The sequence below is a fragment of the Giraffa tippelskirchi genome, chromosome 5 (genome assembly GCF_054371585.1).
Source record: "Giraffa tippelskirchi isolate mGirTip1 chromosome 5, T2T-mGirTip1v1.2.pri, whole genome shotgun sequence".
Taxonomy (NCBI): Eukaryota; Metazoa; Chordata; class Mammalia; order Artiodactyla; family Giraffidae; genus Giraffa; species Giraffa tippelskirchi.
In genome coordinates this window covers 152,190,696-152,218,116 of record NC_137279.1, presented here as the reverse complement: position 1 = coordinate 152,218,116, position 27,421 = coordinate 152,190,696, and the positions used below count along the sequence as shown (strand labels likewise).

Sequence of the window (27,421 nt, the reverse complement as noted above, 5' to 3'; positions counted from 1 at the left end):
GAGATCATGTACTAGGATATCTACCTTAGTTGAGGAATCAGAGATGTCCTTCCTGAAGAAGTGATCAGTTCAGTTCAGTTCAGTCGCTCAGTTGTGTCCGACTCTTTGTGACCCCATGAACCACAGCAAGCCAGGCCTTAGCTAGCTAAAATTGAAGAATGGATAGGAGTTAACTGGATGGAGATAAGGACAAGATGTACAGGGCAGAGAAGGGCTTTACAAATAGATGAAAATGTATGTGGACAGACCTGTAGGTACAAGAGAGCAAGAATATTTGACAATCTGAGGGTAGTCCACTGTACCTGGATTAGAGAGAGCAAGGGAAAATCTCGGGCGATGAGGCTGGAGGGTCTGTCATGGCCAGACTGTTAAAAAAATCACTGAGATTGATAGGAAAAGTATTATCTTTTTTGGAGATTGTCATATATATAGAAAGTGTAGATCTCAAAAGTATGAAAAATCTCTGGCTGTACTCTGTATATCCCCTAGGGCAAGAAAAGTGTTCAAACTCTGTTTTTCATGGATTTGCTTCATTATACAGATAGCTGTCTAGTTTCTCACATTTCCCTAAACAAAACATGTGGATTGTTTTCAGGTTTTTGTTATTATAAGCAATGTTCCAATATACGTATTTCTTGCAGAAATAAGTTGAATATTTTTGTGGAATAATTCCCAGAAGTGGAAGTGCTAAGTTAAGGTGTATATACATTTTAAATTTTACTAGAAATCATTGCTTCACAAAAGGGAATATATAAATGACCAAATATGTATTTGAAAACCAGGTGGTTAATATTATTATTCATCTGGGAAATGCAAATTAAAGCCACAAGGAGATACCATCAAGTCCCCATGAAAACGTCTAAAATTAAAAAGGCTGATTAACCAGTGTTAGAAAGGATATGGTGCAATTTGAACTCTCATACATTGTTTGTGGGAGTATAAACTAATACAGCACTTTGGAAGACTGGGAATATCTATTAAAGCTAAAGACATTCTGTGGCTCAGTAATCCCAAGATATGAACATATATACCCACTAAAAGACATGTGCAGGAATGTTTACAATAGCTTTATTCCTAACAGACCTAAACTGAAGATAATCTAAATGTTTACCAATAGAAAATTGACCAAAAATTTGAACTCCTTACCTATGTGAATGAACTCACAGACATGTTATTGAAAGAACCCAGACACAAAAGAAAACTAACTGTATGATTTCCTTTACATGAAACTCAAGAATAGGCAAAACTAACCTGTAATGATAGGAGTTACCATATCTTAATCCTGGTGATAGTTACATGATATTTTACATGTTTTAAAAAATCTCCAAATTGTATAATTAATATAGTGCACTTTACATGCTTTAGTATAGATATCATATCGCCCTGAAAAATAAAAGTAATTAAAAAGGAAAGATAATACATTTTGCTAGATAGTATAAAACTGTCCTTCAAAACACTGTACAAATACACAGCCCCATCTAAAGAAGTGTATTCCCAGGTAGCTCAGTGGTGAGAATCTGCCTGCCAATGCAGGAGATGCAGGAGACATGGGTTTGATTCCTTTTCTTCCTCTTCCTTCACCTTATCCTCCTTCCTTTTACTCTTCTCTGCAATATTAGGCTATTCTTTGACATTTCTTCTCTCAGATGAACTTTGGAATCAATTTTTCAAATCAAGTCTTCCTATCTAGAATGTAACATACTTCTCTATTCAGTTCTTATTTTACGTCTTTTATAAAATTCTAGAGGTGACTCGAGAGAGGTGTTGGATTTTTCTTTTTAACTTTATTCTGAGCTACTTTTAAACTTTTTCTTTAATGGGATTGTTTTCATGGCATTTTGAAAATGAATTTTGCTTGTATACAATAAAAAGATTTCTTTCTCAATTTGTACCGCAGATTTACTTATTTGGTCTAAAATTCTCAGTTGATTTTTTTTGAAGTTTCTAGGTAGACCATTATGTTACCTGTAGATAGAGATAAAAATTCCTTCACTTTGTAACAGTTGATGCTATTTATTTCTTTTTTTCTATTTTATTGTATTTCCTAACATAGCCAGACAATATTAACTACTAAAGTCAATAGTGTTGCTATCTTAGATTCTTAGATTTTAATAGAATGTTTCTATATTTGAGAGAAATAAATATATATTATTAATATTTATATAAGTATATGAAATAAATATATAAATGTTAGTTTGTGACAGATGAATTTTATTAAGGATGCTTCCATTTATTCTTATTTTACTAGGAGTTTTCATCATAGTTGTTTAAAAATGTGTATCTGTACATTTTCATTCTAAAATTATTTTGGGGTGACTGTCAAAATTTAAGTATAGTTGATGTACAATATTATATAAGTTATAGGTGCAGAATATAGCGATTCACACACTTTGAAGATTAAACTCCATGCATGCGTGCGTGCATTTTAGGTCACTTCAGTTGCGTCCAACTCTTTGCGACACTATGGCCAGGCTCCCCTGTCCATGAGATTTTCCAGGCAAGAATACTGGAATGGGTTGCTGGGCCCTCCTCCAGGGGATCTTCCTGATCCAGGGATCAAACCAAGTCTCTCATATCTCCTGCATTGGAAGGTGGATTCTTTACCACTAGCACTACCTGGGAAGCCCTAAACTCCATGTATAGTTATCATAAAATATTGGCTATATTCCCCATGTTGCACAATATATCATTGTAGCTTATTGTATACCTAATACTTTGTACCTCTTACTCCCTTACTCCTATAATGCCCCTCCTACATCCCTTCTCCTTACTGGTAACCACTAGTTTGTTCTCTGTATCTATGAGTCTGATTCTTTTTTTGTTACATTCACTAGTTTGTTATATTTTTTAGTTTTCACATATAAGTGATATCATACAGTATTTCTCTGTCTGGCTTATTTCACTAAATAAATGCCCTCCAAGCCTATCCATGTTGCTGCAAATGGAAAAATTTTCATTCTTTTTATGACTGAGTAGTATTCCATTGTGTGTGTGTGTGTGTGTGTGTGTGTGTATGCCACATATTTATCCATTCATCTGTTGATGGACACATAGGTTGCTTCTACATCCCCAAGTGAAGTGAAAGTCGCTCAGTCATGTCCGACTCTTTGCAACCCCATGGACTGTAGCCTCCCAAGTTCCTCTGTCCATGGAATTCTCCATTTTCCATGGAATACTGGATTGAGTTGCCATTCACTTCTCCAGGGGATCTTTCTGACCCAGGGATCGAACTCAGGTCTCCTGCATTGCAGGCAGATTCTTTACCGTCTGAGCCCTGCTATGAACATTGGGGTGTATGTATCTTTTCACATTAGTATTTTTAGGTTTTCTTTATAGATATATACCCAGGAGTGGAATTGCTCAGTCATATGGTAGCTCTGTTTTTAGTTTTTTGAGAACCTTCATACTATTTCCCACAGTGGCTGCACCAGTTTACATTCCCACCAACAGTGTATGAGGATTCCGTTTTCTTCACATCCTGGTCAACATTTGTATTTGTGTTCTTTTTGATGACAGCCATTCTTACAGGTGTGAGGTGACATCTCATTATGGTGTTGATTTGCATTTCCTTGATGATTAGCAATGTTGAGCATCTTTTCATGTGCCTGTTGGCCATCTAAATTTACTCTTTGGAAAAATGTCTATTCAGTTATTTTGTCCATTTTAAAATCAGGTTGTCCTATTGATGTTGAGTTGCATGAGCTGCTCATATATGTATATTGGATATTAATCCTTTATTGGTCATATTTTTTCCCAAACACTTTCTCGCATTCAGTAGATTGTCTTTTTATTTGTTGGTGGTTTCCTTTGCTGTGCAAAAACTTTTATGTTTACTTAGGTCCCATTTGTTCAATTTTGTTTTAGGAGACAAATCCAAAAAACTGACTTTAAACAAAGGAAAAAGTGCATATACTTAGCCAATTTTCCTTATATTTATATGACTGTTCCCATTTTTAAAAACTCTCTATCAGTAATATTATCAAAGTACCTTAATATTTTAAAATCCAGAATTCTTGCATGCATGCTAAGTTGCTTCAGTCATGTCTGACTCTTTGCAACCCTATGGACTGTAGCCCACCAGGCTCCTTTGTACGTGAGATTCTCCAGGCAATAATACTGGAGTGGGTGCCCACGCTCTCCTCCAGGGGATCTTCCTGACTCAGGGATCAAACCAGAGTCTCTTATGTCTCCTGCATTGGCAGGTGTCTTCTTTATCACTAGTGCCATCTGGGAAGCCTAAGTTTAGAATGAAATTGTATAATTAGCTATAGCTTTTGAATACTGAGTAGAAAATATAAAGATGTGTAGCATATGGCTAATATTTTGTTTCAACTTACAAATTTTTGAATTGAAACTGATTCTTATATTTAAAGTCTTAATTGAAGCCTCAGGTGGCATTTTTCACTTTGTATCTGTTTGATTCTCATTCCAGGCAGACATTTTTCCAAAAGAAGAGCATGGTGGTAGAATGATACATAGAACATAGTGTTAATGCCTTCAGTGAAAATCCTACAGGTACTATACTATTTTTAACTCTGTCGGATTTTAGAATATACATATTTAATAAATTATTTATGTAATATTTTAGGTTCTATTTGTAAAATTGCTACTTACAAATCATTCTAAATATTTGAATTTGTCTTTCCTTTGAAAACTTGTGTGTGTTTTCACTGTAAAATGTTCACAATGACTTTAAAAATAATCAAAATTCAAAAAAAGGAAAGCAATCACCCTATAATACTGATAAAATATTATTTTTCTGATACATTCTTCTCTGGTATTCTATTCATATACACATGTTTACTTAATTATAATCAGAGTAAGCATGTGATCTTTGTAAGTTGTGCATTTAACTTTATATCACTTATCATCTGCATTTTCCTTACATGATACATAGTTATCAACAATGGCTTCATAATATGAAATTTTTAGATGTATTGTAATTTGCTCAGTCATTTTTATTTTGTCAGAAATTTAGGTTATTTCTACTATTTCATTATGATAAAGTAATTTAATATTTTTTCCTCTGTGATCCAAATTTTTAAAAAGTTTTTGAAAGTATAGTTGTGTATGATGTTAGTTTCAACTGTTCTATACAATTACTTGACATTTGCACACACTCTGAAATGTTGATTCTTTTTTTAAAGGCTAGATTACTTAGCAATGAATTTATTGAATAAAAGAGTAATCAATTTTCTTATTTCTTTTGATATATTTTTACAAATTGTTTCCAGAAGTTTTATGCCAATTTATACTTCCATTCGTCCTTCCAGAAATGTATGAGGGTGGGATTTTCCTGGTGGTCCAGTGGCTAAGACTCCATGCCCCCAATGCTAGTTCCCTGGTCAGGGAACTAGATTTCAGCTGCTGCAACTAAGATTGAAGATCTTGCATGCTACAAGTAAGACCCAAATCAGCCAAACAAATAAAATAAATAAATATTTTAAAAAAGAGAGGATTTCACAACATTCTTATCAACACTGAGTATTACCATGTTATTAAAATTTTTATTTTGTTATTTCATAAGGTGAAATTTTCAGGCATTGGCACAGAAGATAAAAATAACAATATAATCTTAAGACCTGAAAAATAATAAATTTTGTTTGCTTCTCTCATTTAGTGGTGTGTGGTTCTTCTGTAGCAGGAGCTGCTTACATTCTTACTTTAACCTGAAGAATGTATAATTGTAAACAAAATTGCATCTGTGTTCCTAGCTGGCCCAGCTTAATAAAAGAAGCTATTTCTGTAGAAGATGTGGGAGGAGCCATTCTGAATTCTTGTAAGATAAGAGATGAGTGAATTAGATGTTCTCAAAAAGCACTATTTAAAACACAGGTAAACTGCATGCTACTTTTATGCAGACTGAGTAATTATAATTAGAACATTATAAAGAAGGATCAGTTCCTCTGACCAATCCATGCTGAGCATTATGCAGTGACCAGTCATAACTAGGGGCTCACCCTGGTTTAGGAATATGACCTTGAACTTCTCAAAAAAAATCCAAAAGATTGAAATCATACAAAGAATAGACCAACAATCTCAGTAATCATCCCAAAATGTTAAGTAATAAAAGCAGAAAACATTGAAATGAAGAAAAATTACATAATAAAATTGACAGAGTTTATCTCTTTGAAAAGACTAGTAACAGTGATAAGTTTAGATAAAAATTATGAAGACAAAAAGTGAGAAGTTAAAAAAAAAGTGAGAAGGAACGATAAAGGGGACAATAAAAAGAACCATACCTAGAAGGGTGGGATGGTATGGGGGGTGAAAGGGAGGTTCAAGAGGGAGAGGACATATGTATATTTACTGTTGATTCACATTGATGTATGGCAGAAGCCAACACAACATCATAAAGCAGTTATCCTCCAATTACAAAAAAAAAGAACCATAAGAGTGCATTATGAACAAATTTATGTCAGAGCCTTAGAAAATTTAAATTAAACAGATAAATTTCTAGGAAAATAAAACTTACCAAAAATGAGAGAAGAAGACAAACAAAATCAAAGAATTATATATAACTGCTAAAAAAAGTTAATGTATAATTAAACACTTTCCACAGAGAAAACTTTGAGTTCAAATCATTACCAATGAGTTTTTCACAATATATAAAGAAAGAAATAATGCATCTTACACAAGCTTTTCTAGAAAATAGGGGCAAAAAGAACACTTACCAACTTTTTTGTGACACCTAAACTTTAAACCTGATGAGAACTTAAGAAAACTCAAGCCAGCTTTTTAAAAATAAACCTAGATACAAAAATCCTAAGTAAAACAATGGGATATAAAATCCTGGAATTTATAAAAAGAATAATAAAATATAACAAACTTGGGCTTATTTCTAGTAATAAAAATTTAGAAAATTTTGTCACATCAACAAAATAAGGAAGGCACATCGTATGTTGATAGACACCGAAAAATCACTTTAATAGTCAACATCCATTCATAATGAAAACATTGCTAGGAAATATGAAATAGAAGGAAACATTCTTAATCCAGTAAAGGGTATTTACAAAACACAAAAACCTGTTGAAAATACTTTGCTTATATCAGGCAAATTCATTTTTTCCAGGGAAGCTCATTGATTAGTGCTTGAGTTAAAATTTTTCATGGTACTTAAGAAGCAAATTATATGGATCATGTATCATCATCACAGATACTTAATGAATACCTACTGGGTATGTTTAACTGTGCTGGGCACATAATGGGAATTTTAAGTTTCTAGAGAAGTGGAGAACAACTTGTTTAATACATCCAGTTTTATTATCTAAATGTTTTATTAGTTTTATAATTTTAGAGTGACACTAGAGAGTGCTGAGATCAGGAATTAATAGTCTTCCTTGATCAGGCATTCTAGGAAATAATTGAGACAAATGCCCTTAAAATGGGCTTTCCAGGTAGCACCGTTGTTAAAGAACCTGTCATCCAAAGCAGGAGGCTTAAGACTCAGGTTTGGATCAGGAAGATCCCCTGGAGAAGGAAATAGCAACCCACTCCAGTATCTTGCCTGGGAAATCCCATGGACAGAGGAGCCTGGCAGGCTACAGTCCATGGGGTCACAAAGAGTCAGACAAGACTGAAGCAACTCGGCACAGATGAGGGGGCAAGCAGACCCACCTTTGGGTATTAAAGGGATGTTTCCTCAACTGGGTACAACCAGCTGGTCATTCACATGGACAGTTATTAAAGTCAGGGCAAGGTTCAGGCAAAGAGAGTGGCTTTGGGGTTGTGCTTTGATGTGAGAAGAAAAGAGTGGAGGTAGAAAGAGGAGAGATATTGGGAAAGCAGCTAATTCACTTGTTGAGACTGGGTTTAATGCTTATAAAAACACCAATGAAAAAATGCAGTTTCATTAAAAAAAAAAAAAAAAGTCAGTTCCTCAATCATGCTATAACCAGCAAAATCCACTAACAATGCCCAGGAATTAAACAGAATTATGGTAATAAAAAGTCTAACCTTTTTTTCCTTTGTGTTTCATCTAGTTTGAATTGCTCATAGGGTACCATATGCTTAAGTCTTCCCCCTGGTACTTCAGACCAGCATTCTTAGTGCTAAATGGTTGTGCCAACAGCACCTCAGCTCCAGCCTTGTATAAAGAGACACTTCGGCTGTAGTTCACTGAAATCCAACATGGCGGCAGAAGGCCGTGTGCAGAGACGCGGCACCCGGCACTGAGATCTGGAGTGAGTGCAGTGAGCAGCACAGCCTACGAGCCTCTGGAGAACTCCGCCCTGGTTCTGCTGAGGAGACCTCGGTAAGGCAGCTCCGCCCACGTCCTGTCAGGAGAGCATGTGCTCTAGAGTGTGAGCTCCTACCTCTCCATTCTTTGAAGGAAGGGGAAAACCTTCCTTTGCTTTTGAACCAAACTTGGTCTCATTCTTTTGGCTCAAAAAACATGGGGCAGAATTCTTGTCAGGGCTCAACTTGGGAGGGTGGGTTTTAATGATGGCCACATCTGAAACGATCAGTAATCACATGTGGCCAGTGATTATACCATCGGAGACAACACAATATAGAACATTTTCACCATCAGGGGTCTAGACAGTACTTGGAACATAGTGGTTATTCAATAATATTAGCTGAGTGAAAGATTTGAATAAACAATATTTGCTTTGCCTACTTCACAAAGTTTTTGAGAATCAAAAGCTCTTTTCAGGTGGTGAGGGATCTGGGCATATTGAAGAACCTTATTTCCATGATGGCTGCCAAACAACAAACACTTCAGTGGAGAACCTTTTGTTCTATTGTTACACAAAGAATTTTTACTGTTAGCTGTGTTTTACGAATGGTGTTTCCTTGTGTTCCTGCAGTTAAACAAATCTTCCCTTTTGATTACGGGAAACACGATAAACTTGACGTAACTGTGTGACGTCGTTAGTCCTCCGTTTTTCTCTTCAACCGTTTGACTCTGTTAAAAACTCCTTTAGGATCGCTCCTAGGAACATCTGGTGAGTAGTCTAAGGGGAAAAAAAGTGTGTGTGTGTGTGTGTGTGTGTGTGTGTGTGTGTGTGTGTGTGGTGGTGGTGGTGGTGGTTGTGAGCAGAGCTGGCAGTGAAGGGGTTTGTAATCCACTTGCAGTGGTTTCCCAAGCAACCTCTGTGGATGACAAAAAAGCTGCTTTCAATAACAGGAGTAAAAGTGACGTGACTTCTTTGTGCTCTGGGTTTAATTTATTATGTTTTTAAAACTTCCTTGCTAATTGATCTATTTATTACTCTCAAAATGAACAGTTACATTATTTGAAGCAGTGCCTTATGCTTGAATCTGTCTCCTCAGTTTATTAAAATGTTTATGTCATCTCACTTGTCTTAGAATGGTTTCAGAGGGTGGTTGGACAGATACAATTATTGTGGCAAACAGCATTTTCAGTGTTTTGCTTCAGGTTATGTAGCTTATGAAAAGCAAAATAGAGCTAGAATCCAGGGCTTCTTATACTCCTTTACACTCTGCAGCCTAATTTACTTTGCAGGGGGATGAACCCAGAGGTAGGTACTAGTATAGACACTAACTTGAGCCTATTTCAGTTTCTCTAATATCCTTTAAACTGGGTTGTGTTTTGCTCTTCTTTTATCTTTGCTTAACTTAGATACAATGAAGAATGGTAGGATAGGATGGATTTTAAAGTCAGACAGGTTTGAGTTCTGATGTCTCCCCCACTACCAACTAGATGAATACATTTGGGCAAGTTACTTACATTTTCTGAACTTTCGTTTACTCATTAAAAAACAAGCAAATTAGCAAATCAGGAACGTCAGCTCGCTTACAAGTATACTATGATTTAGTAAGCTTTTTATAAATACAGCATTCTCCCCCTTTTAGAACTGTCAGTGACAGATCTCAGATAAAGTTTAGGCAGTCTATGTTTTCTCAAAAGGCCTACTACTTATTTAAGTATCTACTATGTGCCCCTAAATGTGCCATGCTAGGCTCATCAGAATGCAGAATCTGTGTTCCTGTCCTTTGAGGCTCCGACACAGCCTATTGATTAGTGAACAAATACTGTTTATGGAGCACTTATGTATAGCGGTATGTCAAAAATGACATGAAAAATGATAAGATGTAGCCTTACACATAAGATGAAATCTTAACCACTGGACCATGAGGGAAGTCCCTCCCATGTCCTATTCTTAATCTTGTCATACCGCTTACTGCAAACTCTCTACAATCTCAATTTCACACACTCTACTTTCCAACCATTACCGTCTATTTTTTCCTATTACAAAATAGTTTGGTTGGATGTGACCACTGACCCTATCCTAATAATCTTTTATCTTCCTGTCTCTCTCTGTTTAAATTCCATGTCTATTCATTATAACTTTTTTGCATGATACTACTTCAACCCATCCAAAGTATACATGCCTCAAATTCCATTTTTTTATTGTCTTTTCAAGAATATTGCCCTAGAAATTTTCTTCTGTTTCTACCAACTCGTCATGTTCTCCTCTTTACTAGATCAGTCTTAACAGAATAAAAATTAGCCATCATTTCTTCAATTAAAAAAAATAGCTTTTTGGATCCCAGTTTCTCTCAGTTACCCCTACTATCATTTCACTGCCCTCCTTCCCTTTATGGAAAAGCCTGTTGAAGGTGTTTACTATGCTTTATATTTCTGTTTCCCCCTTTCATTTTTCTTGCACCTATATTGGTCAAGTATCTTTCCCTAGCACTCTGCAGAAACTACTCTTAACAAAGTCAGCCAATGACTTCCACATTACTAAGCTAAATGAGCAGATGAAGTTAATTCTCATTTTTTCTCTAACTTGACCTATTGCAGCATTTAACACAGATGACCACCCACCTTTTCTTAAAATGCTATGCTTCCATAACATCCATTTTCTTTATTTCTTATATATTTCTGTCTACCCTTTAAAATTTTTCACTTAATTCCTTCTCATCTCCCTGACTTCTAAATGTTGGAGTGTCCCAGAGCTCATCTTTGGATCTATTTCTCTTTTGCTATCTTTTCTTTTGTCAATTTTATTTAATTTCATGGCTTTAAGTACTGTGTATGTGGTAACAACTCCAAATATATGTCTGCAGACTTGATTTCTCCTCAACTCCAGAAATTTATAACCAGTAGCTTACTTGGTATGTCATGTGGATTGCTATAGACATCTCAAAGTTAGCATGTCGAAAACAGTTCCTGATATTTGTCACTAAACTAGCTCCTCACATTGACTTTTCCATTAATGGTAATTCTATCTTTCCAGGTGCTCAGGACAAAAATTCTGGTGTTATTATTTACTCTTTACTGTCTCCCCTCAATATAATTTGTCAGCAAATTTTGTTGGATCTATCCTCACAATATATCCAGAATTCTGCTTCTTATCACTTTCATCACCACTTTTTCAGTCCAGACTTTCATCCTCTGTCACTTGGATTATTGCAGCAGCTTCTTAACAGCTTCCTTATCTCTGGCTTGTACCATAGTAGTCTAGCCTCTGAATAGCTACTCCAAAGATGCCTTAAACCTGTTTAAACCAGATGACCTTAAACCTGTTTACCTCTCCAACGGCTTGCAATCTGAAAGCCCACGAGATCTCACCAAACTCCCAGTTCCGAAGACCTGTCTGCCTACATACTTTGCTAGTTTATTCCATTGTAGATGGATTCTTCCATCAGTAATGACTAAAATTTCACCTAATTAAGACTAGCCATCTCTCCTAAAATTTTAATCCCCTTCCAATATTTCATATACCTCCTTCTTCATTTATTTTCCTTAACACTAACCACTATTGAATATATGTATTTTTACTTATAGTGTTCATTTCTGCTCAACTCACTAGAATATAAGCTCCATGAAGTGAGGGGTATTTGCCAGTTTGTTTCACCTTGTGCTTGGAACAGAGAGCCTGGCACACAGTTGATTATAAGTAAGTACTGAAGATATTATTTAATTGTAAATCAACATAGAACTAATAACCCCTATGCTCTCTTAATGTATGCATCCTATACAGAACTCTCAAAGCTAGAAGGAGCCATAAAGATAATATAGTCCAATACCTCTCACTTTGAGGACACTGGAGAACAGAGATAAGAAGACTTTCACAATCCTATGGATAACAACAGAGCCCCGCCAAAGCTCTTTCATTACATGTCTTATAGTAACATTCATCTTCAACATTTACATTGTCAGGGCTTACTGACAACTTCATGTAAAACTCTAGCTATTTATTGTTCAGTCAGTAAGTCATGTCCCACTCTTTGCAACCCCACAGACTGTAGTACGCCAGGCTTCCCTGTCCTTCACTATCTCCCAGAGTTTGCTCAAACTCATGTCCATTGAATCAATGATGTTATCTAACCATCTCATTCTCTGCCACCCCCTTTTCCTCTTGCCCACAATCTTTCCCAGCATCAGGGTCTTTTCCAAAGAGTCAGCTCTTCGCTTCAGGTGGCCAAACTAGCTACTTATGCCATAATCTTAGTTTACCAATATTTTCTTAAATGTTAAGTTTATTAGTTGCAAGTGAACTCGCCTGAAGTCAAGAAAAGCCATGTGACACATCTCACTTACATGATGCTAAACACATTTCTAGTTTGAGGGATTATGGTTATACAACTTAATTTTTAAGATCACAAGATTTTAATATCTTAGTGATTATTATTGTACTGTTTGTAATATTGTGATTTATATACTTTGAATATACCTACTATCTAAGGCTAACATAAAAAATATTCACAAGCACCACTTTCTTATAACAAAGCAAGATTTTTCTGTTTTTCTTCTTGGTAAGAGTTATTGTTTATAATCCTAATGTAAGTAAGTTTTATCTCAGTAAAAACTAGCTTTCTCTCAAATAGATCTGAAAATTAGTGTACCCACTGTCTCAGAAATAATGGGTTCCTATCACCAGGGGATTGAAAAAGAGATTAGATAATACCTTCCCTAAAATGTGAAAAAGTTTTATACCAGATATAGGCTGATCTGGATGACCTTTCAGTTTTAAGATTCTCTTATTCCAAATGGATGTCAGGTATTATGCAATTTCTAGTTTATAAAATATATGGTGGAAAGTAGACAGAAGTACACATATTATACAATTTTTAAATGAATGTGCAACCTTTATGAAAAGTGAGTTTTGAAATACCAGTAATAATTATTAAGAAATATTTATAGGAATATTAGTAGAATATATATAAACGTATATATGTGTATATAATATACAAGTTTCTTATCAACTGTATTTTTTTGTAAATGTTTTCTCCTTTTCTATAAGTTGTTTTTTCACTTTCTTGATGGTGTTCTTTGAAGCACAGATTTCAAAAATTTCCATAGGGGACTTCCCTGTTGATACAGTGGTTTAAGACTCCATGCTTCCACTGCAGGAGGGTGTGGGTTCAATCCCTGGTTAGGGAACTAACATCCTGCATGCCTCCCTATGTGGCAAATTTTTTTTTCCCATCAAGTCTAACTTATTTGTCTTTTTATTTTGTTATTTACGCTTTTGGTATCACATATAAGAAACCAGGGTTATGGGAATTTACCCTTAGGAGTTCTGAAGTTTTAGCAGTTACATTTAATTCTGTAGTCAATTTTGAGATAATTTGTACATATTATGTGAGATAAAGGTCTAGCTTCATTCTATGGCATGAGTATATCCAGTTTTTTCCCAGCATCATTTGTTGAAAATACTATTCTTTCCCTATTGAATTATATTGGTGCCTTTGTTGAAAATGAGTTGACTAAATGTAACGGTTAATTTCTGGACTCTCAATCCTGTTAATTTGATCTATGTCTCTATCCTTATAGTGATACCATACTGTCTTGATTACAACAGCTTTGCAGTGGGTTTTGAAGTGGAAATGTATGAATCCTTCAATTCTGTTCTTTCTTTCAAGATCATTTTGGCTATTTTTGGTCTCTTCCATGTTCTATGAAAATTAGAGATACCAAGGGAACATTTCATACAAAGATGGGCTCAATGAAGGACAGAAATGGGATGGACCTAACAGAAGCAGAAGATATTAAGGAGAGGTGGCAAGAATACACAGAACTGTACAAAAAAGGTCTTTATGACCCAAATAATCATGATGGTGTGATCACTCACCTAGAGCCAGAACATCCTGGAATGTGAAGTCAAGTGGGCCTTAGGAAGCATCACTATGAATAAAGCTAGTGGAGGTGATGGACATCCAGTTGAGCTATTTAAAATCCTCAAAGATGATGCTGTGAAAGCACTGCACTCACTATGCCAGCAAATTTGGAAAACACAGCAGTGGCCACAGGACTCGAAAAGGTCAGTTTTCATTCCAATCCCAAAGAAAGGCAATGCCAAAGAATGCTCAAACTACCGCACAATTGCACTCATCTCACATGCTAGCAAAGTAATGCTCAAAATTCTCTAAGCCAGGCTTCAGCAATATGTGAACCGTGAACTTCCAGATGTTCAAGCTGGTTTTAGAAAAGGCAGAGGAACCAGAGATCAAATTGCCAACATCCATTGGATCATCGAAAAAGTGAGAGAGTTCCAGAAAAACATCTATTTCTGCTTTATTGACTATGCCAAAGCCTTTGATTGTGTGGATCACAATAAACTGTGGAAAATTCTGAAAGAGATGGGAATACCAGACCACCCGACCTGCCTCTTGAGAAATCCATATGCAGGTCAGGAAGCAACAGTTAGAACTGGACATGGAACAGCAGACTGGTTCCAAATAGGAAAAGGAGTACGTCAAGGCTGTATATTGTCACCCTGCTTATTTAACTTATATACAGAGTACATCATGAGAAATGCTGGGCTGGATGAAGCACAAGCTGGAATCAAGATTGCTGAGAGACATATCAATAACCTCAGATATGCAGATGACACCACACTTATGGCAGAAAGTGAAGAAGAACTAAAGAGCCTCTTGATGAAAGTGAAAGAGGAGAGTGAAAAATTGGCTTTAAGCTCAACATTCAGAAAACAGAGATCACGGCATCCGGTCCCATCACTTCATGGCAAATAGATGGAGGAACAGTGGAAACAGTGGCAGACTTTATTTTTTTGGACTCCAAAATCACTGCAGATGGTGACTGCAGCCATGAAATTAAAAGACGCTTTCCTTGGAAGGAAAGTTATGACCAACATAGATAGCATATAAAAAGCAGAGACATTACTTTGCCAATAAAGGTCCATCTAGTCAAGGCTATGGTTTTCCCAGTAGTCATGTATGGATGTGAGAGTTGGACTATAAAGAAAGCTGAGTGCCAAAGAATTGATGCTTCTGAACTGTGGTATTGGAGAAGACTCTTTAGAGTCCCTTGGACTGCAAGAAGAGTCAACCAGTCCATCCTAAAGGAAATCAGTCCTGAATGTTCATTGGAAGGACTGATGTTGAAGCTAAAACTCCAATACTTTGGCTGCCTGATGTGAAGAACTGACTCATTTGAAAAGACCCTAATGCTGGGAAAGATTGAAGGCAGGAGGAGAAGGGGATAACAAAGGATGAGATGGTTGGATGGCATCACTGACTCAATGGACAGGAGTTTGAGTAAACTCTGGGAGTTTGTGATAGACAGGGAAGCCTGGCATGCTGCAGTCCATGGGGTCACGAAGAGTCAGACACGACTAAGTGACTGAACTAACTGACTGACTGATGTTCTATGAATTTTAGAATCAGCACATCAATTTCTGTTTAAAGACAGTAAGTTGCATTGAATCTGCAGGCCATTTTTGGTAGTAACACTAGCTTAACAGTATTAAATCTTTCAATCCAAGAACATGGGATGTTCTTCCATTTAAGAATTCTTTAATTTCTTTCAACTGTGTGTTACAGTTTCAGGATACAATCTTGAAACATTTTCTTACATTTATTTCTAAATATTTTATTCTTTGATAGTATTGTAAATGGACTTGCTATCTTAATTTTATTTTCAGATTGTTCACTGCTGGTATACAGAAATACAACTAATTTTTGTGTATGGATTTTGTATCCTGCAAGTTTGCTGAACTTACTAGTTCCAGTACATTTTTCAAAGTTAATTCCTTAGAATTTTATACATAGAAATCATGCCATCTGTAAAGTTTTCCTTCTTTTCTAATTGTATACATTTTGTTTATTCCATTTGCCAAATTTCAGTCTTCCAGTAAAATGTTGGATAGTAATGGGAAGAGCATATATCCTGTTATACATAGAAATCATGCCATCTGTAAAGTTTTCCTTCTTTTCTAATTGTATATATTTTGTTTATTTCATTTGTCAAATTTCAATCTTCCAGTAAAATGTTGGATAGTAGTGGGAAGAGCATATATCCTGTTCCTGATCTTGGGGAGAGAATTCAATCTTTCATCATAAAGTAGAATGTTAACTGTGAGTTTTTCAGAGATACTTTTTATCAGGATGAAGAAGTTCCCTTCTATATGTGATTTTTTTTATTTTTAAAATGAATGCTGAATATTTTCAAATGTGTTTGCATCTACTGAGATGATCATGTGACTTTGTCTGCTGCTCTATTAATATGGTGAATTATACTGATTAATTTGTGGATATTAAGCCAACTTTGAATTTCTAGGAGAAATTCCACTTGGTCATGGTATAGTTTTTTTTTTATGCATTGCTGAATTTGGTTTGTTAGTATTTTATTAAGGATTTTTCATGTAAATTCTTAAGTGATATTGGTCTGTGGTTTTCTTTTCTTGTGATGTTTTTGTCTGTCACTGTTATCAAGGTAAATTTTCCCTCATAGAATGAGTTGGGAAGTATTTCCTCTATGTCCACTTTTGGGAAAACTCTGCAAGTAATTGGTATTAATTCATCGTTAAATGTTTTGTACAATTCATGAGGGAAGCTGTGTGAGCCTGGATATTTCTTTGGGGAAATTTGTAAATTACTAATTCAGTTTCTTTACTTCTTATTGGTATATTCAGATTTTCTATTTGTTTTTCAGTCAATTTTTATTTTTATCATTTTTCTAGAAATTTGCCCATTCCATCTGGGTTGCTTAATTTGTTGGCATAGAGTTGTTCATAGTATTCCCTTATGTGTTATTAAAATTTACCCTTTTATCATTACAAAATGTCTTTGTCTCTAGTAACAATTTTTGTCTTATTAAAGTCTATTTCATCTGATGTTAGTATAGCCATTTCAGTTCTCTTTTGGTTACTTTTTCCATTCTTTAAAAGAAAAATCTATTTGTGCCTTTGAATTTAAAATGTGTTGCTTGTACACAGGCTATCAGTAGATGATCAAAAAAATATATATCTTGCCAATCTCTGCCTTATGATTGGAATGCTTAATCCGTTTATATTTAAGTGCTGATATGATTTTTGCATGACACTTTGCCATTGGTTTTCTATATCTTTTGTTTTTTCTGTTCCCTTCTTCTTCCACTTTTGTGTTCTTTTTTGTTAAATGTTTCTAGCGTATATTTCAATATTTAACACAGTTTAAAAGTTATCATTTTAGTGCTTGCCCTGGTGATTACAATTAACATCTTTAAAATTTAAAAGCACTGGATATTTATTAGGGTTCTAGCTTGTCTTTGAAACATATGTCTCATGATATGTGTCAATAAAAAAGATTTTACCCTCATATAAGATTGAGAATTGTCTTATACTCTCTCCCGTGTAGTATATCATAAAATACTTTAAATATTAAAGACAAATCAGGTAGTAAAGAAATCTGTTAAGTTTGTTGAAACCCCAAGTTAAAAATATTAGCTACCATTTGTTGAGTAGCTTAGGGGCTTTTCTAATAGCTCAGTTGGTAAAGAATCCGCCTGCAGTGATACACCACATTAACAAATGGAAAGATAAAAACCATATGATTATCTCAATAGATGTAGAGAAAGCCTTTGACAAATTCAACATCCATTTATGATAAAAACCCTCCAGAAAGCAGGCATAGAAGGAACATACCTCAACATAATAAAAGCCATATATGATAAACCCACAGCAAACATTATCCTCAATGGAGAAAAATTGAAAGCATTTCCCCTAACGTCAAGAACAAGATGAGGATGCCCACTCTCACCACTACTAGTCAACATAGTTTTGGAAATTTTAGCCACAGCAATCAGAGAAGAAAAAGAAATAAAAGGAATTCAGATTGGAAAAGAAGAAGTAAAACTCTGCAGATGACATGATCCTCTACATAGAAAACCCTAAAGACTCCACCAGAAAATTACTAGAGCTAATCAATGAATATAGTAAAGTTGCAGTACATAAAATTAACACACAGAAATCCCTTGCATTCTTATACACTAACGATGAGAAAATAGAAAGAGAAATTAAGGAAACAATTCCATTCACCATTGCAATGGAAAGAATAAAATACTTAGGAATAAATCTACCTAAAGAAACAAAAGACCTATATATAGAAAACATTGATGAAAGAAATCAAAGATGACACAAATAGATGGAGAAATATACCATGTTCATTGATCGGAAGAATCAATATAGTGAAAATGAGTATACTACCCAACGCAATCTATAGATTCAATGCAATCCCTATGAAGCTACCAAAGGTATTTTTCAGAGAACTAGAACAAATAATTTCACAGTTTGCATGGAAATACAAAAAACCTTGAATAGCCAAAGCAATCTTGAGAAAGAAGAATGGAACTGGAGGAATCAACCTGCCTGACCTCAGATTATACTACAAAGCTTCAGTCATTAAGACAGTATGGTACTGGCACAAAGACAGAAATATAGATCAGTGGAACAAAATAGAAAGCCCAGAGATAAATCCACACACCTATGGACACCTTATCATTGACAAAGGAGGCAAAAATATACAATGGAGAAAAGACAATCTCTTTAACAAGCGGTGCTGGAAAAACTGGTCAACCACTTGTAGAAGAATGAGCTAGAACACTTTCTAACCCATACACAAAAATAAACTCAAAATGGATTAAAGATCTAAATTTAAGACCAGAAAATATAAAACTCCTAGGGTAAAATATAGGCAAAACACTCTCTAACATAAATAACAACAGGATCCTCTATGACCCACCTCCCAGAGTAATGGAAATAAAAGCAAAAATAAACAAATGGGAGCTAATTAAACTTAAAAGCTTTTGCACAACGAAGAAACTGTAAGCTAGGTGAAAAGACAGTCTTCAGAATGGGAGAAAATAATAGCAAATGAAGCAACTGACAAAGAATTAATCTCAAAAATATACAAGCAGCTCCTACAGCTTAATTCCAGAAAAATAAAGGACCCAATAAAAAAATGGGCCAAAGAACTAAACAGACATTTCTCCAAAGAAGACATAGAGATGGCTAACAAATACATGAAAAGATGCTCAGCATCATTCATTATCAGAGAAATGCAAATCAAAACCACAATGAGGTACGAAAGGTCTACAAACAATAAATGCTGGAGAGGGTGCGGAGAAAAGGAACCCTCTTAAACTGTTTGTGGGAATGCAAACTAGTACAGCCACCATGGAGAACATTGTGGAGATTCCTTAAAAAACTGGGAATAGAACTGCCATACAACCCAGCAATCCCACTGCTGGGCATACACACTGAGGAAACAAGAATTGAAAGAGACACGTGTACCCCAATATTCATCGCAGCACTGTTTACAATAGCCAGAACATGGAAGCAACCTAGATGCCCATTGGCAGACGAATGGATAAGAAAGCTGTAGTACATATACCAATGGAATATTACTCAGCTATTAAAAAGAATGCACTAGAGTCAGTTCTAATGAGGTGGATGAAACTGGAGCCTATTATACAAAGTAATTCAGAAAGAAAAATACCAATAGAGTACATTGATGCATATATATGGAATTTAGAAAGACAGTATGCCAGCAAATTTGGAAAACTCAGCAGTGGCCACAGGACTCGAAAAGGTCAGTTTTCATTCCAATCCCAAAGAAAGGCAATGCCAAAGAATGCTCAGACTACCGCACAATTGCACTCATCTAACACGCTAGTAAAGTAATGCTCAAAATTCTCCAAGCCAGGCTTCAGCAATATGTGAACCGTGAACTTCCAGATGTTCAAGCTGGTTTTAGAAAAGGCAGAGGAACCAGAGATCAAATTGCCAACATCCGCTGGATCATCGAAAAAGCAAGAGAGTTCCAGAAGAACATCTATTTCTGCTTTGTTGACTAAGCCAAAGCCTTTGAGTGTGTGGATCACAATAAACTGTGGAAAATTCTGAAAGAGATGGGAATACCAGACCATTTGACCTGTCTCTTGAGAAACCTGTATGCAGGTCAGGAAGCAACAGTTAGAACTGGACGTGGAACAACACACTGGTTCCAAATAGGAAAAGGAGTACGTCAAGGCTGTATATTGTCACCCTGCTTATTTAACTTATATGCAGAGTACATCATGGGAGATGCTGGGCTGGAAGAAACACAAGCTGGAATCGAGATTGCCGGGAGAAATATCAATAACCTCAGATATGCAGATGACACCACCCTTATGGCAGAAAGTGAAGAAGAACTAAAGAGCCTCTTGATGAAAGTGAAAGAGGAGAGTGAAAAAGTTGGCTTAAAGCTCAACGTTCAGAAAACTAAGATCATGGCATCTGGTCCCATCACTTCATGGGAAATAGATGGGAAAACAGTGGAAACAGTGGCTGACTTTATTTTTGGGGGCTCCAAAATCACTGCTGATGGTGATTTCAGCCATGAAATTAAAAGACACTTACTCCTTGGAAGGAAGATTATGGCCATCCTAGATAGCATATTTGAAAGCAGAGACATTACTTTGCCAACAAAGGTCCATCTAGTCAAGGCTATGATTTTTCCAGTGGTCATGTATGGATGTGAGAGTTGGACGGTGAAGAAAGCTGAGCGCTGCAGAATTGATGCTTTTGAACTGTGGTGTTGGAGAAGACTCTTGAGAGTCCCTTGGACTGCAAGGAGATCCAATCAATCCATCCTAAAGGAGATCAGCCCTGGGTGTTCATTGGAAGGACTGATGTTGAAGCTGAAACTCCAATACTTCGGCCACCTCATGCGAAGGGTTGACTCATTGGAAAAGACCCTAATGCTGGGTAGGATTGGGGGCAGGAGGAGAAGGGGACGACAGAGGATGGGATGGTTGGATGGCATCACTGACTCGATGGACATGGGTTTGGGTAGACTCCGGGAGTTGGTGATGGACAGAGAGGCCTGGCGTGCTGCAATTCATGGGGTCACAAAGAGTCGGAAATGACTGAGCGAATGAACTGAACTGAACTGAACGATCCCTATATGTGAGACAGCAAAAGAGACACAGGTGTAAAGAACAGACTTTTGGACTCTGTGGGAGAAGGCGAGGTTGGGATGCTTTGAGAGAATAGCATTGAACATGTATATTATGATACGTGAAATAGATTGCCAGTCCAGGTTCGATGCACGAGACAGGGTGGTCAGGGCTGGTGCACTGGTATGACCCTAAGGGATGGGATGGGGAGGGAGGTGGGAGGGGGTTCAGGATGGGGAACACATGTACACCCATGACTGATTCATGTGAATGTATGGCAAAAACCACTACAAAATTGTAAGGTAATTAGCCTCCAATTAAAATAAATAAATTTTAAAAAATTTAAATTCTCATAAAAAAAGAGGAAAGAATCTGCCTGCAATACAGGAGACCTTGGTTCGATTCCTCTTGGGTTGGGAAGATCCGCTGGAGAAGGGATAGGCTACCCACTCCAGTATTCCTGAGCTTCCTTTGTGGCTCAGCTGGTAAAGAATCCACCTGCAATGCGGGAGACCTGGGTTTGATCCCTGGGTTGGGAAGATCCCCTGGAGAAGGGAAAGGCTATCCACTCCAGTATTCTGGCCTGGAGAATTCCATGGACTGTATAGTCCATGGGGTCACAAAGAGTCGGACACGACTGAGCGACTTTCACTTCCATTGCATGTTAGGCACTATGTTAGGTATATAATACCTCTCCCAAACCATTCAAAGGCAGATCTAGTACTATTTAGTACTACTTCCTATCATAGCACTGAAATAATAACTCATAACCACTTATCTTATAAAGAATATTCAAGTCTCTTCTACATTTCACATTAGTTTAGTCATCACATCAAGGCTTTTACAACTCTCTTTATAATAGCTTCAGCCATAATGTATATTTTTTGCTTCTTGGATTATTTATTCATTAATAGTTCTATTACAAATGTACTATTATATAATTCCCTAACACTTAGCAATATTTCTTCTTTTAGGTGGTAGATCGTTTGATCTTGAATTCTTAGTCCTATGTCTCAGTGCAAGGGTTGCTCTTATAAAGGGGCGATACCCCTTTGCTTACTTTTTGGAAGGAGATTAAGATATATGTGTATGTGTATATAAATATATATGTGTGTGTGTGTGTGAGTATATATATATAGATAGATGAATCCAAGTTAAAAAAAACTTGAGAAACAGTGAGTTTTGAGATTATTGTTGGTAGCCTCTTAAACATATTTATCATCCATCTAGTATAATATTATTAACATATTAGAATATGAAATATCCAGACTAATCATATAAATATTGAATATTATTCTTTAATCTTTCTTTTTTAAAAATAAGTAAAGCTCTTTAATGCAAATTTAATGTAATAACTGATGTAAAATGACTTGTCTTGAGGATGAATTTATAAACTTATTTAAGTCATAACCCTCTAGACTAGGTCCTATGAGGTTACAGCTTTACCTACTAAGTTGAAAACAAGAGTCTTAAACAGAGATTCTCTATCTTTCTTGCTTCACACAACCTTTAGTGTCAGAATTACTTTTTATGATACACTAAAAGAAATACATAAAACCTCTGCTTATTACATAGATAAGTCCAAGTGACATAATAAACATCTTTGTTCTAATAGCCTAGTAACTTTTGGACATTGCAGAACTTCTCACACTTTGGAATCAGATTGGACATGGTCCACATTAATTTTTGCATGTAACATATTTTCACAGAAATCAATGGAAAGTGGTTTTTTAAAATGTCATCAAAAGGAATGTAGTGATCTAATGTTGAAATTGTGAACTATCTCAAGGTAGTAGTTCATGATGCTGAACAGATACAGATGGTATTTGAAATCAGATTTTTATTCTGTGTGGAAATTTGACCAAATTATTTAACTTTATTAAGCTTTACTTTCTTCACCTGCAAAATAGCTTTATCAAAACTATATATATATAAAGACTAATTAATGGAATCCCTGGCATAATATATACTTATTTGGTTACTATTATTCAAGGAGCATTTGACCCACTATCAATAGTAGGAGTTACTAAATTGTCAAAGATATTATTTGCCCCCCAACTTTGATGACTGAATAGTATGCTAGTGGTTGTATTTGAAATAAATTTTAAATTAGTAGGAATATTTTAGAAAGCATCAGAAACCAAATTTTTAGTGGAAGGACTGATAGGCTTGGATTTCAGTTTAAGTTTTGTGACTATTAGAAAAGTTACTTGACTTCCTTTTCCTGATCTTTAAAATGGCTAAGATAGTATCATGGTGGGTATAATATTCGGAGTAATTTCCACCTTTCTGTAAAAGTAAAAGGCACTCAATGAGTATAAGTTTCCTTTTCTCCTGTCTTTCAGAGATTGTTTTCCAATTGAGACTGATTTGGTATTCCCTAAGGGATCCTTTAAGAGACATTTTCTCTCAATCCTAATCATCGATCACTCTTATCTGTTTACAGAAGAAAGCACTGCATTTTATTCTTCAGCCAGATTGTAGATGATAGAATAAAACTGCCACAGAATTCTTGGAAGGTAGGCTGGCTTTGCTGCCTGTTGATCTTTTTTGGTTTAGAATATAGTATAGGAACTCTAAAAAGCAGAGACATTACTTTACCAACAAAGGTCCATATAGTCAAAGCTATGGTTTTTCCAGTAGTCATGTGTGGATATGAGAGTTGGACCATAAAGAAAGCTGAGCACCGAAGAAGTGATGCTTTTGAACTGTGGTGTTGGAGAAGACTTAGTCCCTTTAAGAAAACAAGGAGATCAAGCCAGTCAATCCCAAAGGAAATCAGTCTTGAATATTCATTGGAAGGACTGATGCTGAAGCTGAAACTCCAATACTTTGGCCACCTGATGCAAAGAACTGACTTATTGGTAAAGACCCTGATGCTGGGAAAGATTGAAGGCAGGAGGAGAAGGGGATGACAGAGGATGAGATAGTTGGATAGCATAACTGACTCGATGGACATAAGTTTGAGCACGCTCCGGGAGTTGGTGATGGACAGGGAAGCCTGGCATGCTGCAGTCCATGGGGTCACAAAGAGTCAGACATGAATGACTGAACTGAACTGAATGATAGGGACTCTGTTTAGATTGTCATGAGGCAATTATCAGTTACTAATTACTTTTTTATATTCTCAAAGATGTTATTATTTCTCCTTGGCTATGACAAATAGGGTACCAAAATGGAAAAAAGCTGACTTCAAACAACTTATTTTAAAAGTAGCTACTTACTAATATGTTTATTTATCTTAATTAAATTTGAATTTTCCCCTTAAAACAGATTTATTTGTTTATGAATGGGACATGATTTTCTAGATTCCTCCAGATGAATACCTTTGATTCTTAGAAATCAGGTTACTTAATTTTTTCAATCTGAATTTCTGAGTTAATCCTTCCTGCTTGACGTAAATCTCCCTTATCCTAATTTAAGTTTTTAAAACTCATGTTCTATCTTTGCACTTGTAAAGCAACTCCTAAGCCTTTTGGGTGTAATATCAACAATGATTATATAGACAGTCCAATTGGTGAAAAGGTATTGACAGAACGTTCCTTTAGTCAGATGTGCCTCTCTCCTTTCTTAACACTGCAGCTATCTTTATGGAGCACAGAGCTCAAAATGGGATCTTCCAACTGGAGAAGCAGGCACAAAGAACTGCCAGACTTTTCTGTGGAAAAGGAATGGGAAGAAGGCAGGGGCTGACTGGCAAGTGAGAGAAATGACAGTATTAGGAATTCTCTTAAATTTAGAGACTTAAATAAGCACAAAACTTGGTAATTATTCAATAATTTATTTTCTGCATTTTTAAAATAAATGTATGAATAGCTTTCTTTGTGGAATTAAGTTCATGTGCCATATCTAGAGACAAAACCCAGCAGATTGATGTTTATTTACAGTCACATATTCTATGTTATTTTATAGCACTTTTCTTTTTATTTTTTTGAGATATCTAGGTTTACCTAGGAATTACTCCCAAAGAAATAATGATTACATTAAAAAGCCACACATGGGAAATGGTGGAAAAGACCAGTAAGTTGTGCTTAGATGAGCTCTGTATGATTTTACTTTATAATTTCTGCTGTTTTGCAATTTTAGATTTTCTTTGAAAAGTATATTTTAATGAGTACTTATAATCTTAAAAAATGAGTTTGCATCTTATCTAAATAAAGAAATCAAATGGATGCATCAAGTACCCTAGTCAGTCTGTTCCTTCAAGCTGTTTTTACTTAGTCAAACAGGATTAAGATATAGAAAAAAAATTTTGTCAATCTTCATTTTTTTTTTGCAACGTGTATCTCAGGAAAGAATAATTTTAAAAACAAAAGTGCTTAAACTATATTCATATCTGAATGTTAATGACAATATTTTCTCTTTTTTCACTTTCTCTTCAGTCAAGTGCACAGTGCTTAAATGTAATTAAGCAGAAGAGGCAACAAAGTATAACCCCCCACATTATTATCCCCATAATCTGATTTTAAACAGCAATCATGTTTGTAAGTATTTTATGCTATTTTTTCCAAAAAATTACAGTCGCTACTATATGTAATTGCTTTGATGTCATGTAAGTTTCTAATAGATAACATAATCTCTGAGAAGTTATTTGGTTGAGAGCCCTCAGTGAATTAGAGACAGGCTTCCTTACCGTGAAATCAGAAATAGTAATAATTGCCTATATTAAATGGAAATATTAAAGTTTAAACCATGAGAATCTTTGAACAATAATACGTATGTGCATACAATTACAATGATTGTCTTAGATCAAAGTCCCTGGTTTGAGAAGTTTGATTTGACATTCAGTAACTAAGCCTTTTTCCAAGATGCTGCCTTGACATGGCAAAGCCACATACATATCAGCTGTAGAGGACTTTGGTTTTTAAATGTTAAAAAGTAATAGGAGCATATAGGTGCCTAAAATACACTTTTATAATAGGAATGAAAAACCGTTTAATAAATCCACATTCATTTTCTATTTAGTTGTAAATATATAAAGAGTTTTTAGTTATGATTTGCCTGTCTCATAAAGTACAATTATCTAAATAAGCACTTTTTTAAAAGGAATTCCTTACTCAACTCTGTGCTTTCTGTAAAATACTGCAAAACTGTGTGCATCTGCAAGTTAAAACCCTTATAGACAGCAGGCTAAAGCTAAACAGAATTTGACTGCAGACCTGACTATGTTTTTTTGTGTTTTGTCACCAGAAACATGTCATGCTAGAATGTGCTCAGGATTTTTTGAACAGTCCATGAAAGGTGACAGGGATGTTAATCTCCACTTCAGCCCTGGCAACTTCACTCAAGTCCTTGGCATTCAGAATCAGAAGATAAGCAGGCTTTTGTCCTGCCCCAGGGCTCACCACCACACTCAGAACTACACCTGTTAATGAGAAGTTAATAAAGCAGTGTTGAATTAAAAAAAAAAGCCCAGAGCCATAGATTAAATGTCATTGAAATAATACAGGAGACATTACACTCACAAATAAAACCAGATGACCTGATAGCTTGTTCTGACTCTTCTGCCACCTGGCCGGGTGGCAACCATGAAAGTGAAAGTGTTAGTTGCTCAGTCGTGTCTGACTCTTTGCGACCCCATGGACTGTAGGCTGCCAGGTTCCTCTGTCCATGGAATTCTCTAAGCAAGAGTACTCTCTTGCATTGCAGGCAGATTCTTTACCGCCTGAGCCACCAGCAAAGCCCGTGGCAACCATGAGAGGGACGTTAAATTTTTCAAGTCCACTAGACTATAAGCTCCAGGAAGGGAGTGACAGTGTCCTTCTTGCCCACCATTGTATCCTGATAACCTACCACAATGGTTAGAACACAGTAAATATTCATTGAATTCTTATTTAATGAATGTTTCTGTGTTTTTATCTGTGTCATAAGATTTAACACCTGCTCTACTTACTGCAAAAATGTTGTGACAATCAAATGAAACATATATATTAAAGACTTTGAAAACAGTAAGGTACATTATTTCTACAATTTCCAAGACCTAGCTTGGATGCTTACTTCCATCAAACAAAATAGGAACAAACTTTTTGCAGTTTTGACTGGATGCACTGCAAATGTAAAGTCACTTAGTGTAAAATGGCTCTACAACTCTTTATTCTATTCATTTCTCTGTGGTCTCCCATATTTTAATCCCAGAGAGTATAACCAACCCTGCTGTCCCAGCTTTGTAGTTGAGTGTATCTGAATTGGTGTTTTGTAGACTGTTGCTCTGGATCCCCTTCTAGCCCCAGCTTACTAAAAAGAAAAACCAAAACTAGAATCTCAAAGCCTCATTCTCTTGGATCA

The 27,421-nt window shown here is 35.8% G+C and overlaps 1 protein-coding gene and 1 long non-coding RNA gene across 4 annotated transcripts in view; one reads left to right on the top strand and one right to left on the bottom strand.

Moving 5' to 3' along the window:
* The first annotated feature begins 8,271 nt into the window (after window positions 1-8,271).
* On the top strand, window positions 8,272-26,546 carry LOC145506339 (uncharacterized). Its single transcript, XR_014053778.1, has 7 exons — window positions 8,272-8,948; window positions 11,762-11,873; window positions 23,583-23,655; window positions 24,719-24,836; window positions 25,073-25,156; window positions 25,519-25,620; window positions 26,327-26,546. It is a non-coding gene; the product is annotated as an uncharacterized LOC145506339 (long non-coding RNA).
* Window positions 24,904-27,421, bottom strand: part of RPE65 (retinoid isomerohydrolase RPE65) — a 40,309-nt gene continuing 37,791 nt past the window's right edge. For all 3 annotated transcript variants that reach the window (XM_081490698.1, XM_081490695.1, XM_081490696.1), the window contains one exon: window positions 24,904-26,501. In XM_081490698.1, the coding sequence (XP_081346824.1) occupies window positions 26,350-26,501 (152 nt within the window). In that variant the 3' untranslated portion in view covers window positions 24,904-26,349. The remainder of the gene's footprint in view (window positions 26,502-27,421) is intronic.